Here is a 15,001-nt window from a genome sequence, read left to right as displayed (position 1 = left end):
ATTAATTAATTTATGAAATGTACGTATTTGAAAAATATAAAAAAAATTATTATTAAGATATCTAATATTTAGATTTTTGATACTTATCATTTCCACACATCACATATCATACTTATTTTTTCTTTCATTTATTTTATTTTACTCTCTTTAAAATAATTGAGTTATTCTACTCATTATTCATATACTATACGTTTGATAAGATAAAAAAAATTAAAAAAATATGTGTGTTGTGTTGAGCGAGAATGATGAGTATAATTTTTTTTTTTATAAATTATTTTATTAAAACAACACTCATTTAAAATAATATTATATAAAAAATTATATGTACGTAAATTGCATGAATAATGATAAGATTCTGACCATAAAAACGCTTAAAGTTACGTACACCCGAGGGTTAAGTTGTTAAAGTAATTTTCATTGCCAGCTCAGAGTCAGATGCTTTGCAACTCAGAGTCAGCTAAGAGGGACGCGGCTTCGCGTCGCCGTCCGCAATTTCAGGCTTCAAGGGACTGCTCATCCCGATTCCCAAGTGCATGTGTACGCGTTGTCTTCCTATCCAAGTTTCCATTGAATTCTCTATCCTTGCCACGACTCCATCGTCCAGACCCTATTTCTCCACTTTTATCAAAATACGTACACATGACCTCCAAAGGTTCGTAAAACAGCTTGGACGCCATGACCTTTGTATCCTGTACTTTTTATCTTCTTCAGTTTGCTGTATTCTGGTATCATTTGATTTCAGACTCCATCTCCATTAATAGAATTAATTAATTATAGTACGTACTAACCATGCTTTTTTGTTGTTTATCCCAGTGAAATTGAGAATTACTAATTCAAAATAAATAAGGGAGGGTTAATCCCTTTCCTGCTTGTTTCATTACCTTTTTTCTTGTGGTTTTTTTTTCTTTTTCTTTTTTATAATTCACTTGTTTTGCTGATTTTCGCAATAAACAGTTATTAATGAATTCCTTCTCGGCTTTCTGTGGAATTTCCAAATTTTCTTCCTGATTTGTTCTCTCTTGTCCCAACATTAATTAATGTCACAGCTAGACACAGACAGAAAGCAGCTGGTTGGTGAACTCTGTCAACCGCTCATAGAAAAAAGAAGTTACTACTTCTTTGTGCAATTTGTTCGTAAGTAAATAGGAAGAAAAATCACTCAGGAGTCAGGACAGTAAGAAAAAATGAAAAACATGTCATCTTCTATTTCATCTCAGCAAAATCTTTACATGTCCGGAAACAAAAACCAAAACCCCAAAAAGAAGAGGAAAAATAAATTGAAAATGGACCAAAATACTCAATAAATCTCTCAGAGGAGGCCAATAAGAAACCAACTAGCAGCTCACTGGTTGTGACCTTGGGCTTCTGAGGTCTCCTGGGAGTTGGATATCACTTTATTTTCTTCTGTCCTGGTATCTTCATCTTGATCATCCACTTCCTTTATCGTTGTCTCAAAGTTCTCTGCTTTGTCTCCTTTCTTCTTCTTCTTCTGATCACCGGCCTTCTCGACATTCCCATCCCCACAAGACGCTGCTTTAGCGCGTACAGGGGTGGCCAAGAACGTGGGCTTCTCATCCCCAGCCATGATCACCAAGATCTTGTCCTCGTAAACCTTTGGCACCTTACTCTCGGAATCCCTCGCATCTTTTCCTTCGCCGCTGCTCTCCAAATCCGTCTCGCTGCGCCTTTCTCTCTCATCCAGTTGCCCGGCGAGCCTCCAGTAAGAGCAAGCCAAGATCAATAAAGCTAATGCTATCAGACCCAGCATCGCCGCCAGCCCTCCGAAGAGGTACGGCACAGGAGATTGCCACACAGATGGTGCTGGTGACATTGATGGAGAAGCTTTTGTTGCTGCGCTTGTGCTGGCAATGCTTCTCATATTTTTTTCCTTTTTTTATTAAAATTCCTAACCAAGAAGCTTTGAGGTTAGAGGGAAGTGGGGGCTATAGAATGCGAGCTTGAGAAGGGAAGAGATGGGTAGGGTTCGTATTTATATATAGCTAGAGCCTAGAGCTAGGCAGATCAACCTGCGCATTTATGTGCTTTTGCTTTCCGTTGAAGTCACGGCCGGATTTGACCATGCTAATTCTAATTCAATTAATATTAAAACAATGTTGTTTGAAATATCTTGTCATGCCCATGAGAAAATTAGATGGAATTTACAAAAATGAACACATACAACACACGCGCACACACAACACGCGCGTGCACAACACACCCATGACCTACACACATTTTTAATTATTAGGAGTAATATGTTTTAATATTTTCGTACCAAAAGTTTACTTCAAGAAACTTGAGATTATAATAAATTATATATATATATATATAAAATAAAATCTCGAGAAATTAATTTGGTTTCATTTGGATCGCCCCTCATGCTATATTTGATGTGATTCATGATCGATGTTCTAATATTTTCGATTTGTGCTGTGCCTAGCTCATAATATATATTAATATTGCACCTGAAGAATGAATATATATGATGCTTCACCTAACTACGTACATAAATTAATTAATATGATGTACATCTAGCTAGCTCTATAGGTATTAATCAACATTTAAATGGAAATAAATAGGTTGCTAGCTTCTATATATATATGCTGCATGAAAAAAAAATGAATTGAGTTGTCGATCGAGCCATGCATGGGGGGGCCTGTATCATATAATTAATGTCTTTGCAAATTGCACTAAATGGTGGCAGCGCATGCATGCATGTGTCTACTCTTTCGAGAGAAAAGAGAGCAAGTCATGATACCAATAAGCATGTCTACTCTTTTGGTATGATTAGTGCTAGCTAGCTAGCTTGAGAATTAAAGCAATTATCAAAAGTAATCCACGATCGAGATTTCAAGAAAGAGAGGTACTATTATATATTTTTGTTTGCGATATCATCATATCTCATGTTGTTAATGGATCGAATAATTGAATTATTCCCACCAATACCCCTCCTTGTATACAAAGGGTGGATTAATCCAATATGACTTATATAATATCTTGGGCCATGTATGGTGCCCTATAAATTATTAATGTAATTACCTTAGGAAAAAAAATACATACATGCTATCTTAATTGCGTCAGATTAATGTTTGCTGAATGCTGATGATCTCCTTTAATTTCAATGCGATCGATGATATGTTGGTACAGTGAAATTAAGCACTAAGCAAACATAAAGTGGCAACAAAGCTACCTAATGCGATTTTCCTTTATCTTCATCATTTGCTTTGCGATTTTGATTTCATGGTGCCTGTCTTTTTATTGCAGCAGTACTGACTGGCCCATGCAACCCCATTTTTTTCTTCCTTTTTTAAGTTTTCAAAAAATATCTTTTTAATTAGGAGGACATGAATCCATTTGGGTTTGGATGGGATAAGATATTTTGATCAAATTTTCAGTTCAATCACTATATGGCCCCCACCAAAGGAGTCACATAGGAGAGTAATGCTAAATACAATTGTGAAATGTAAAAGTACCGTGCAATCATTTTTAAAAAAAGTGGTATATACTATTAAAAAATTAATTTTTTTTATCATGTAGGTCTCATATTTAATTACTCACTTTTTTAACGAAATTGCACATTACTTACATATTCTACGACAGTAAATATTATTTCTTTTCTTTTGTAATTATCTTACTCTTAAGAGAGGGGACCGGAAAGTAGGAGAAAAATTGATGGAACATTAATAGTGCATTTTTCTGCATATAGATATAGTGCACCAGCAATAATACCCACCACGACCACCCGGTACTTTATGCTAATTTGGAGTTGCCACCCTCTCCGCCTGGCCAGCAGGCCCCATTGTTGGCTGCATTTGGCCATTGCATGGCCCCTCTTATCTCTATATTGGGAGTTTACGCCTTCAACTACGTAACAGAGATCAGGGTCCAAACCTTGGGGAGAGGTGCATGTGCACTTGCTGATCAATCACATGCAAAAAATCTTGATTTCATTAGGGAATCCACAATAGACTTGGAAAAGTAGAGTTAATCCATTTACTTCTGATGCTCATTTTGCGAAAGATTCTATTCATTTTGATAGGGCATGATTTCGACTGCATTAAGATGTTTCAAGTTTATTCTGGTAAAGTGCTGTTTAGATAGTGAGTTGAAATGAAAGTTGAAAATTGAATAAAATATTATTAGAATGTGTTCTTTTAATATTATTATTATTTTAAGATTTGAAAAAATTGAATTGTTTATTATATTTTGTGTAAAAATTTAAAAAAAATACAATAATGAGATGAAATGAAACACTAGTTATATCCAAATGGGCTAAATTTGATTTACATAAAGTAGGTCTTGGTCACCATTAATTTGATAGCTAGGAATCTAGTGATGAATAGAATTAGGACATTAATAGTAAGCATAATGTCCAAACATACTAATAAATGCAATCTCATTGATGGCAAGCTAGCTAGTGACTTTACAGTCTGATTAACATGGGACGGGATCGAGAGAGAGAGAGAGAGAGAGAGGACTCAGATGAAGGTGTTGTTCTTGATCTTATGCCCTTAATATCTGCATAAGTCATGTGTTGCTTCCTCTATATATATATATATATATATATCTCTCTTTTTATCTGATCTCCAGAGTAGGAAAGTTCCCTTATTACAATACAGTCAGGCCAGGGGAGAGGCGGGCAATTATATGCAGGGATCTGAATTGAATGCACCTGATCGATGATCTCCATCTCACACCATATTTTGTGCCGACTTAATTAGTACATAATCCGATTGGTACTTAAACTCAATTTTTTAATTTAAAGTTAAGATGGTTGGGTTAGCTAAAATAAGAGATGGAGAAGATTATCGTATCTAATAATGCATCGTATTTACTTTTGCGCAACGATGTTATATATATATTGATATATAATTTAACACTAACGGTGGTTGTGGATATAATAATAGGGCACTTGGCCACACTTCAATTCTCAAATTTTTTATTTAAAGCTCAGCGTTCTATCTTGATCTTAGTTAACAAAAAGAGACGCCAAGTAACAATTAATCTATATATATGGATAGAATCTTTGAGTCTTGTTTGTTTTCAAATATGAAATGAGTTAAGTTGAGATTAAAATTTAAAGTTGAATAAAATATTATTAGAATATATTTTTTAATATTATTCTTATTTTGAGATTTAAAAAAGTTAAATTACTTATTTTATTTTGTATAAAAATTTTAAAAAATTATATTATAAGATTAGTTACGACGAGTTGTGAAAATAAACGAGATCACCTCCCAAGAAAGAAGAGAGAGAGAGTCACTTGTTCCCACTCCACCTTCCATCATTTCGTGGTTCCATGAGGCAGGGTTCCATTTGTTTATGCTTCTAAATTTAGAGAAAAATCCTAAAAATTACATTTTCATCCTCTTTTTTTATTATTATTATTATTATTAAATCTCACTATAATGATGTCATATTGTTCATCAACTTTTAAATTTATAGAATGAGAGTCAAGACAGCTAAACCACAAGTGGAATTTTTGCTATGACCTACGGGTTTCCTAAAGTGCCAAAAGTGTTTTGGGTCTTTTATTAATTTACCTTCCGCATATTTTTGCCTTTTCATTTTGTTGACAATCTTTTTTTCCTTTTGATATGAAGATTATCATGAAAGAAAAATAATAAATACACATCACTAATAGCATAACAGTCATTTGCTCGTTTCTTATTGGTTAATATATAATTTGGATTTGGGCATTTATTTTTTTAAGAAACAAAATCTGTTTACAAGCAAGGCTGTAATCGATTCGAGTCGAGACGAACTTCTGGATTATTGAGTCGAGCTGGAGTCAAATAACTCGAGTTCAAGCTCAAGCTGAGAGCTCGTCGAGCCGAGCTGAGCTGAGTCAAGTTCTAGTTGATCAAACACGAGCTCAAGCTGAGTCAAGTTATTTATCGATCTTTCTTTGTACTCTTTAACGAGCCTGAGTCAAGTTATTACTCGAGTTTTGTTTGTACTCTTATATATATATATATATATATTTTTGAACTATCTACTAACTATTATACATTATAAAATATATACCATAATTAATCATTTAAGTACTTAATTAACTAACATATAATTATGAACTATATTCAATATATAGGTATAAATGACTAGGCATAAGTAATTGAGTTACATACTATATATTTAATTATAAAAATAACTATGCTTATGTTATTAAATGTAATATGTATAGAAGCATATATATATATATGTGTGTGTGTGTGTAAGAATAGTAATATATAAAAATAAATTATATATATTCAATGACTTATGGATGAGCTCTAATTAAGCCGAACTAACGAGCTGAGTTGGGCATGAACGAGCAAGCCTTAACGAATTTTAACTGAGTCGAATTGGGTTTAATTGAATATGTGTCATTTACTAATCGAGTGGGTTTCTATTTTTACAATCAAACTTTTTTTTCTTACGAGTCAAACTCGATTCGAGATTAATCGGACAAATATCAAACGAGCAATAGTGATTCATTTATAGCCCTATTTACAAGGCTCAATCTTTCCAAGATTACTCTGTCAATAGGATGATGATACCATAGGGATTAGGCACGGTGAAAAGCGTACCATTTTGGCAACAGAAGATAAAGAGACCGATAGTATTCAAGAGTCAATATCAGAAGCCTTGTATTCATTTCTGAAGCGGGGAAAAGTACATAAAAATAAAAAAGAAAAAGAAAAAAATAAAAGCCACTAATCATAGACTACTCATGTCGATTCATTTGTATCGGAACCAGGAACACTTTTATATATCTGTACTTTACAGTCAGTTGGCCAAAAAAAAAAAAAAAATAGAGAGAAAACTTTAGACACTTGTTATGTTTGATTCAAAGATGGAGAAAACCCAGGGTCCAACTTCAGAAACTTTCATCTTCATTGCTCATCACCCATCTATACAAAATGCCAAAGATGTTATTATATATAAACACGAATGCTGTACATCAATCACTTTTCATTTCGATAATTCATATTTATAATTTTTTTTATAGAGCGTGAAAGTATTTTTTATCAGATGTAGGGTAGTAAATAGTGACTGATGAGAATAATTTATATATATATATATATATGTAAGCATTAATTGTTCATATGCATGCTATAATTATTTGAGCAATGATATAGTTATAATCTATTTACATTTTATTTACAACTTATCAATAAAATAGTTTTTTTTTAATTCAAACGCATCAAATCAAAATCAAAATTAAAATGAATATTTAAAAATAATATTATTTTATTTGAAAATGGTAGAAAAATTATAAGAAAAAATCTATACAACCTCTACACATCATATTTTTTTTAATTTTTATTATTTTTTTCTTTTATCAAATATTTAATATATGGAGTGAAGAGTTGAATTAGTTTAAAAAGAATAAAATTAAAAAAAAATATTACAAATTTTAAAAAAATATAATATATAGAAATTGAAGAGATTGTATAATATTACTCAAATTATAAAAAGATTACAAGTCTATCATTTTTCTAATTATTTTCTCTCACATTAACCACTAGTGCATAAAAAAACAAGCCTTTCTCATTGCATTGAAAAATGAATGAGCTTTTACGAATTAAATTGGGCCTGGTATTGCCTCCAAAGTCCAAACCCAAAGTGAATCGAAGGAGCGCCCAACCCATCTGACATCCAATAGGAATAGCTCAGATAAAGCTCTGTAACAGCAGTCAACCATGTCAGTCCTCACACTTCTTTCTTAGTTCACTTCTCCCCTTCTCCCAATAAATATTTTGCAACTGACAACGTTATCGAACGGATCGCCCTTGGGAAAGCGACCGAGCTGCTTGGTTTTCCTTGCGTACTCGCAGGCTCTCAGAATTCAAGGCAGAGAAGGCATGGGACAACATCAGGTATATAGAACATGAACATCCTCGATCGTCTCCTTCAACTTCAAGGAGACAATCACTCGGATTTTTTATTTTCACTTTCTTATTGATTCTTTCTTTATCTATTTAAAAACAAGAATATTTCGTTTAGTCTGCTACGCCGTACTTCGTTTGTTTAGATTAGAAGAAATGAACGACGAATTACCAAGTATTGGGTTCAGTGTCTGTAGACTGTAGGGTGGCTGAACTAGAGCCGTAACCGAGCCTCGTCTCCTTTGAAGTGCTGAACAAAATTCAAGCCGCTGTGGGGGGCAAATTTTTATATGAATTATGTCAGAATTGCTTGATGAATATGATAATGATGCCGTTTGAATTAATAGAAGCCTAAGAAATGTTTAGCAACATTGAAGGATGATTATAAAAGGTTTGATTTTCATAAAATCTGTTTCTCTGCACAAAATGTTTAGAATTTGCGGGTAGCTAAGATTTTCAAAGTCCACCGCTTTTACTTTTTTAACTGTTTCCTTGTAACTTTGTTCTCAGACTACCTGCAATTCCGATTAAAAAAAAACTTTGCTTTTTCCCTCTTGAAGATGATTTAGGGTAGGTGAACGTCTTTGCCTTTTTGGTTTCTTGGATTATAAGTTTTTATTACATAATATAATAGTTTCCATTACAAACCACTCTTGCAAACGAAGCTTTTTGTTACTACTTCTTGTTTCTAATTTTTTTAATCACTATATCTGTTTCTTTATGAATCGGTATTGACATGTCAACTGAACTGGACACTTCAAGATAATGGAAACCAGGAAAACCCCACACCTGCGCACGGCCTCTACAGTTGGCATAACATTCCATCATTCCTTATCTAATGTATGCCCTCTTATTTTTAGGGTTAGCGCAGGAGAGGGGCTTCGCAAAAGAAGGCTAAATCTGGTGCCACTTGAGGTTTATTCAAACTAAATTAATATTGAGGATCCCTCAATGAATACTTGTCACAAAGAAGTGAAAAAAGGTAAGGTATCCTTGTCACCTCAAGCATTCTAAATCTCATGTAATCGTAGCTATGCGACGATGACTGAATATCCTAACTCGGTGTATGCTACCAGAATTTTGTTTGCCAGAAAATTCTTTGACCCAATCAAATTTACTTAATATTCTTGCATTGGTGTGTTTATCATGTACGGTCTAAATGAGGGTGCTTTAGGCATGTGACTTCTTATCTTTTATTTTTATGGCAACCAAATCCACTTTGTTGACTATGTTATGTATGCCATTGCTATTCTCGATTCTTCTCTCTATTATGACTGTAGATGTCTTGGCTTTAACCTGTGGAAAGGAATACAGTAGGTCATATTAAATTATTACTACTAAGGGTTGGCTCCCATGGTAAAAATCTTGGTTTTGGTGGCATGCTTCCTCTAGGTCTAAAGTTTGAATTCTTTTGAGTGCAAATAATTTCTAGGAGCTCGAGGATTGGAGAAACTTTTCATTGAATTATCTAAAGTGCACTTGCAAGAAACTCTTTATCGAGAATCTGTGCACCCCCAGAATTAATCAGGACTTTGTTCTCGGACACCCAGTGTCAATAAAAAAAAAATATTACTGGGTAGACTATTAACACCTATTGACTATTTGTTGTAGATTAGTTCAAAGATTTACCCACTAATAAGAAAAGTGAATGGGCACACTTTCCAAACTGAAAACAATAAAGTTATCATTTGATTTCATTTGTATATGGGCTTCAACATTTGCCTTGTATGTGGCTGCTGCATGTTATATTTGTGACAGTACATTGCATACAGGCAAGGACATTGAACGGTACCCCCAAGAAACAAGATTATAGTTTTCTGTCTTTGTGAGGTTTTTCGATCTTTGAAATATTGAATGCAAAATGGCATCATCATTCCTCTGTCTTTCTAATTCACTTTCCAATGTTATAATATTTTAATGTTTTTGGTTCATTCAATCTAATCTTCTGAAAAGTTAAGGTACTGATAGTGTATGTGAATCCCCGGTCTCGTGTTTTGACGATAAATTAAGAAGGCACGATGGCCAAATCAACAGGCAACAAGAATGCAAAGTTGTTAAGATTGGTGGAGGAGAGAGCATTGTCAATGGAAAAGAAAAAGAACCAACGCGGGGCTCTAGTCCCTTATGTTCCCCAAGATTGCATCTCCAACATTCTTGTTCGACTTCCTCTCGACTCTCTTCAGAAGTCAAGGTTTGTTTGTAAGCCATGGTATACCATAATCAATAGCCCCTTATTTATCGATGCTCATCTCCGTCGATCTGAGTCTGTTTTGATTTTTCTATCGTCAATTAAAAGAGAGAGTCTCTACTCTTTTCCTATGGAATCAATCCCACCAGAGAAACCAAATACCATTTCAGTGGAAGAGAAATGTCTTCAGACAGAATGCGCCCCTGCTTTTGGGCTGCTAAACATCAGCCCCAATTTAAAGTCTTATATCCAGTGCTTGGAAATTAAGGGTGGAAAGAGCAAAATCAGAGAATATAATATAAGTTGCTTGGGCAGTATTAGGGCTACTTGCAATGGTCTAATCTTGCTTGATAACAAACTGAAGAAAGGACTAATTGTAATGAATCCTGTGACCAGGAAGTTGACTGCACTTCCTCTGGGTACTTTATTTTCTCCTCACAATGAATCTTATGGCATCGCCTTAAACAGTGCTACTGGTGAATATAAAGTGATACACTTGTTTCGAGATGAGTTGGGTTTCATCGGTTGTGAAATCTTAAATCTTGGTACAAAATTATGGAGAGGGGCAAATGGACCTTCTTTTGGACATGTTAGCTGGTTTGGCTACATGCCTGTTTCAGCAATTGGAGCTTTGCACTGGGTTCCTCATGTTGATCGTAGTGATTACATAGTGTCTATGGATGTGAACGAGGAAAAGTTTCATACAACGCCACTCCCAAAAAGTTGCAGAACTCATGATAGGGTTGTCGAGATGGGTGGTTTCTTAAGTTTTGTCACTCATGAAGGAGTGAAGCAAATAGACATTTGGGTCTTGAAGGGCTTAAGCGAATCTTGGACAAAGCAATATTGTATCACAAGGGGTTGTAAAATGGATATGGTTCCTCTTTTCAGTTTAAGGATTAAAGGGGATATGATTTTCAAGAGGGACAAAGATGGATCACTTTATGCCTATGACTTCCAGCTCCATGTGATGACAAAAATTGAGATGGAAAAGGGATGCTTTCCATTGTCATGTTTATTCCTACCTCATGTCAATAGCCTTGTTTCTTGGTCTAGCCGGGAGAGCGGTCAGGATGCATGCGATTGATCTGTTCCTTCATTGGGTTCAAATCAGCAAATTTATGGTATGTATTTCATATAATCACTATATATAGGATACATCTCCACTCTTTTTGTAGACATTTTTTTTTTCATGTTTTTGCGATTACCATGATCTTATGCGTGTATGTAGTGCTTGAAAAGTATGATATCAACGAAGGTAGGTGTAGATAGTTTCTTTCTTATACATGGATGTTCTTTTTTCTTCTTTTATTTTTCCGCGTGATCCCTGGCCCGATACCTTCTTTTTTCCTCCATTTTATTTCCATGACTTTCACGAAGCTATAGCACTATCTAGTATGGACAGGATTCTTCAGTAGGCTTATGGTTTCAATTGCTGGGAAACGCGCCAATCATGGCTTGGTTTCATATAGTTTAATGAGAGTATCAGAATAAGGAACCCTCCTCGTATGTTTTAGTGATAAACAGCACAGCGCGATGTAAACAGCATTGCTTGGTTTGAAATTATTGAAACTGTGGAGTTGCAGAGACCAATTTCGCCTCTTTAGTACCTTTTTCTTTTTGGGTGTGTGAAATGGAGATTCAATAAAGCAGGAGTGGCAGCAGAAATAATACAAAGAGAGAGTCCTGGAACATAATGTGATAATTCCAGAGTCCAGACAGTAAAACATACTGGATACCATCTTCCTCATCCTAATAAGAAACAAGAAATAGTTAAAATGAACATAGGTAGTGCAGTATCTGCCTTCAACGACCCCCAATAACGTATTCTTTCGATCTATCTGCCCCTGTCCTCCTCTTCTTCTTTTTTCCTTGTTCAAGTGTGACCCACCCAAGGATTAAGCTCATTCAAATGTAGCCATTCCGGGCTTTGGGGGATTAACAAGAAAAATATCAAGCAGTTGGTCAATGGTTGTGTACTTGTAATCTGAATAGAGTGTCGAGGCTTCAATGTCTTCCTCGCCTAGTTCATAGTTCATCAGGTCGCCATTTATAAATATGCTGTGAAGGATAGACACCGGAATGTCCTGCGGAGGTGGTACGGCTGCAACAACCATGAAAATTTAAGAAAAAAAACTCTATTTGCAAGTTTTTCTTACGCTTACTATACACTATTGAAGTGGTCCTGCAATGACAAAAAAGCACTAGCGAACTTTTCCATGGTTCTTTTTGGCTCTTCATGAAAGATTGTTGGTAAGCCTACCATAAGACTGACAAGAAAGTTCCAGGCGCACCTGAAGAGTTCTAACTAACCACTCCTATAAACTTGGTTGGCCTGCTTCTTCTCTGCCCTATCAAAGACTTGCAAGCAACCTTGCCTATTCATCATTTTTTCAGGAAAGGGAATATAGCCCAGTGAGGCCTCGCCGTAACATTACCCGGCTCCAACTATTGATGAGTGAGTCAATGAGTGAAGTACGGATTGAGGAGTACGGTGAGTACGTACAATCAGTAAGTGTGTCGTTGACTCCACAAACAACTAAGGCAAATGAAGAACAGTAGTTCGCAACAAGCTAAGCTAACCCTCAATAGCGGGACCATAAATTTGTTGTAGGGAGCCCGAGCAAAGTTTAAACTATAATAAAATATTTTTTATTCTATTTTTGAGTCTAAATAATTTATAAGATTAAAATAATTTTGTAAAGGAAGCTAAGATAATTTTTTAGAGAAGAAACCAACACAATATGAGATAATATAATCCTATTAAATCATAAAAAAATTAATATTTTTTTTTTTCAAACTTTGGGGGGCCATGGCCCCCCTGCCCCTATGTAGGTCCGCCACTGCTAACCTCAAATTGATTTCTCAAAAATAATTTTGTTTTACATTTGAAATGATATAGAGAATCTTGAAGTGTAGAGTTTCATACACACGTACTCTTAGAAAGCTTCACTATTTCTTCCTCCGGAATTTGAACCCTATTAAAACTCCGACCAGTCTTCTTCTCCCAAAGTGAAATCAATTCGAGCTGCGAAATGATGTTTTTTTGGGGTCGATAAATGACAAGACGGTTGCATGCTCTTGGATCATTAGCCACTTTGATTGTATATATAGCGATATCTTCTTCGTAATTCAGCACAGCTGAACATAACATTAGAAAATTGCATAAAACAAAGAAGACGCGTACTGTTTCAAAATGTTTGGAAAAATGAAAGTTTAGTAAAGGGCGTGTACATGTAATATACCTTTTGCTTGACCAGTTCCATATACGACAATATCATCTCCTTTCTCATGTGGATGAAGCAAGATATTAACAAAGTATGCACCAAAGCAATTTGCAGACACAAACGTGTAAGGAATCCCAGCTGCCTCTATAACCCTCCTAATCTTTCGCTTTTTATCCAGGAAAGCTTCGAAAGGTGGTAGAGGGAATATCCTATCTTCTTCACATCCAAAATCTGACGGAAGGAACCTCTAGGGAATGCATTCATTCAACAGAACGTTCAAAATTATCTTTAATAAAAGTTTATTTATTTATTGATGGAATGGTTACCTTGATATTACCAGCAACTTTGATGGCATCTATGATTTTGAGTTGGTCAAGAACTTGAGGGTATGCCAGTGCAGATATCACAATGTCCACTTCTCGAAGTATTGATACAATCTTATCGAGCTCATTCAACTCTCCCTGCATGTCGACTCAGTTTAACCTCACATCATGTTTCGGGCGTTAACAACTTGTTGCCACAAATTTGCATATATGTTTAGATAATTTCTACGTACACAAAGCCCCATTGTATCTGTGTGTGTGTGTGTGTGTGAGAGAGAGAGAGAGAGAGAGAGAGCAAACTTGGAAAAAGATGGCGCCCATGGACTGCAACTCATTGCGGCAGTGAATATTGGAAGGAGGGGTATTGGGGGAGATGGGACGAGCATAAACATAAGTTGGATGGCCTAAGAGGATGCTTGCCTTCACCATGTACTTCCCTATGTAACCCGTTCCCCCAAATATCAAGATTTTGCTCTTCATGATCTCTTTCTCCATTGCTATGAGCTCGATCTCAGATATGTTCTTCTTCTAATTCTTCTTCCTTCTTCTTCTTGTTGAGTTATAGCATTGGGTTTGTGCCATATGTAATATTTATAGCACTAGTTGGCACATGATGAGATAGCTCTTTTTATCTCTGTTTTTTTAATAAATAAAAATAATAACACAAAATGTATGCCTCATGTTTGATTTTTTAAAGACGATAAAGACATTATTATGGATGATCAGTGTAGAATGTTGCGAGCATGGAATATATATCCTTTAATTTAAAAGTAGCTATAAACGTTAACATCAATAAATAGTGCACAGTATTACAGTAATAAACAGTATTAAATAGTAAAATAAATTATATAATTTTATTAAATATTTTTAAGAGAGTAAAATTATATAAATAATTAATTTTTAATATAATTTAAATCTCATAATATTCTTAATTAATTAAAATTATTTAGATAAAATAATTTTCTACCATTATAATATTTTTGGAGTTTTTAAAATAGAAAAAACTTACTTTAATGATGAAAAAATATGAGAGCAATATAGAAATAAAAGATTATATATTTTTTTAGTGCTCCTTGAGTCATTGAATATTGTGGTTGAATTCTACACAATTCATATATTGTTCTAAGAAAACTATTGTTAAAATATCCAAAATCTTTTAATTTTCATATTACTCATATTACTGTAACGTTTTGTTATCATTACAATGCTTGTTAAAATTTATTTTCCTGTTCCTGTGTATTAAATTATTAACTAATTACTTTTCTTTAAAAAACATATTATTTTTACACATCATATTATTTTTTTAGACACATTATTTTCAATTAGATAAAAAACTATTGTTATATAACTACTAGTATATATATATAGTGCTTAATTCATGATTATTTTGTT

General features: G+C 34.4%; 3 protein-coding genes across 5 annotated transcripts; 1 reads left to right on the top strand and 2 right to left on the bottom strand.

The window, feature by feature from the left end:
- Window positions 1-1,182: 1,182 nt before the first annotated feature.
- Window positions 1,183-1,972, bottom strand: LOC109000991 (protein GLUTAMINE DUMPER 5-like). Its single transcript, XM_018978090.2, has one exon. It carries the CDS (start codon window positions 1,877-1,879, stop codon window positions 1,343-1,345), a length of 537 nt encoding a protein of 178 aa, XP_018833635.1. The 5' UTR covers window positions 1,880-1,972; the 3' UTR covers window positions 1,183-1,342.
- Window positions 1,973-7,685: 5,713 nt separating this feature from the next.
- Window positions 7,686-11,376, top strand: LOC109000987 (F-box protein CPR1-like). 2 transcript variants are annotated; one of them, XM_018978084.2, is made up of 3 exons: window positions 7,686-7,862; window positions 8,732-8,853; window positions 9,885-11,376. In XM_018978084.2, the coding sequence occupies exons 2-3, from the start codon at window positions 8,823-8,825 to the stop codon at window positions 11,144-11,146; spliced, it is 1,293 nt and encodes a 430-aa protein (XP_018833629.2). In that variant the 5' UTR covers window positions 7,686-7,862; window positions 8,732-8,822; the 3' UTR covers window positions 11,147-11,376. The 2 variants fall into 2 exon arrangements, with proteins under 2 accessions (XP_018833629.2, XP_018833628.2); XM_018978083.2 differs by having other exon boundaries at window positions 7,691-7,862; window positions 9,882-11,376.
- Window positions 11,377-11,611: 235 nt separating this feature from the next.
- On the bottom strand, window positions 11,612-14,205 carry LOC109000989 (eugenol synthase 1-like). Of its 2 annotated transcripts, none has more exons than XM_035693465.1 (5): window positions 13,910-14,205; window positions 13,613-13,747; window positions 13,305-13,533; window positions 12,997-13,179; window positions 11,612-12,163 (listed from the first exon to the last, which is right to left on the bottom strand). In XM_035693465.1, the coding sequence occupies exons 1-5, from the start codon at window positions 14,102-14,104 to the stop codon at window positions 11,964-11,966; spliced, it is 942 nt and encodes a 313-aa protein (XP_035549358.1). In that variant the 5' UTR covers window positions 14,105-14,205; the 3' UTR covers window positions 11,612-11,963. The 2 variants fall into 2 exon arrangements, with proteins under 2 accessions (XP_035549358.1, XP_018833631.1); XM_018978086.2 differs by having other exon boundaries at window positions 12,997-13,200; window positions 13,910-14,196.
- Between the last annotated feature and the right edge of the window lie 796 nt (window positions 14,206-15,001).

Source organism: Juglans regia, chromosome 8 (genome assembly GCF_001411555.2).
Source record: "Juglans regia cultivar Chandler chromosome 8, Walnut 2.0, whole genome shotgun sequence".
Classification (NCBI taxonomy): domain Eukaryota; kingdom Viridiplantae; phylum Streptophyta; class Magnoliopsida; order Fagales; family Juglandaceae; genus Juglans; species Juglans regia.
Note: the sequence above shows the minus strand (reverse complement) of the source record. Positions and strands in the feature narration are given on the sequence as shown.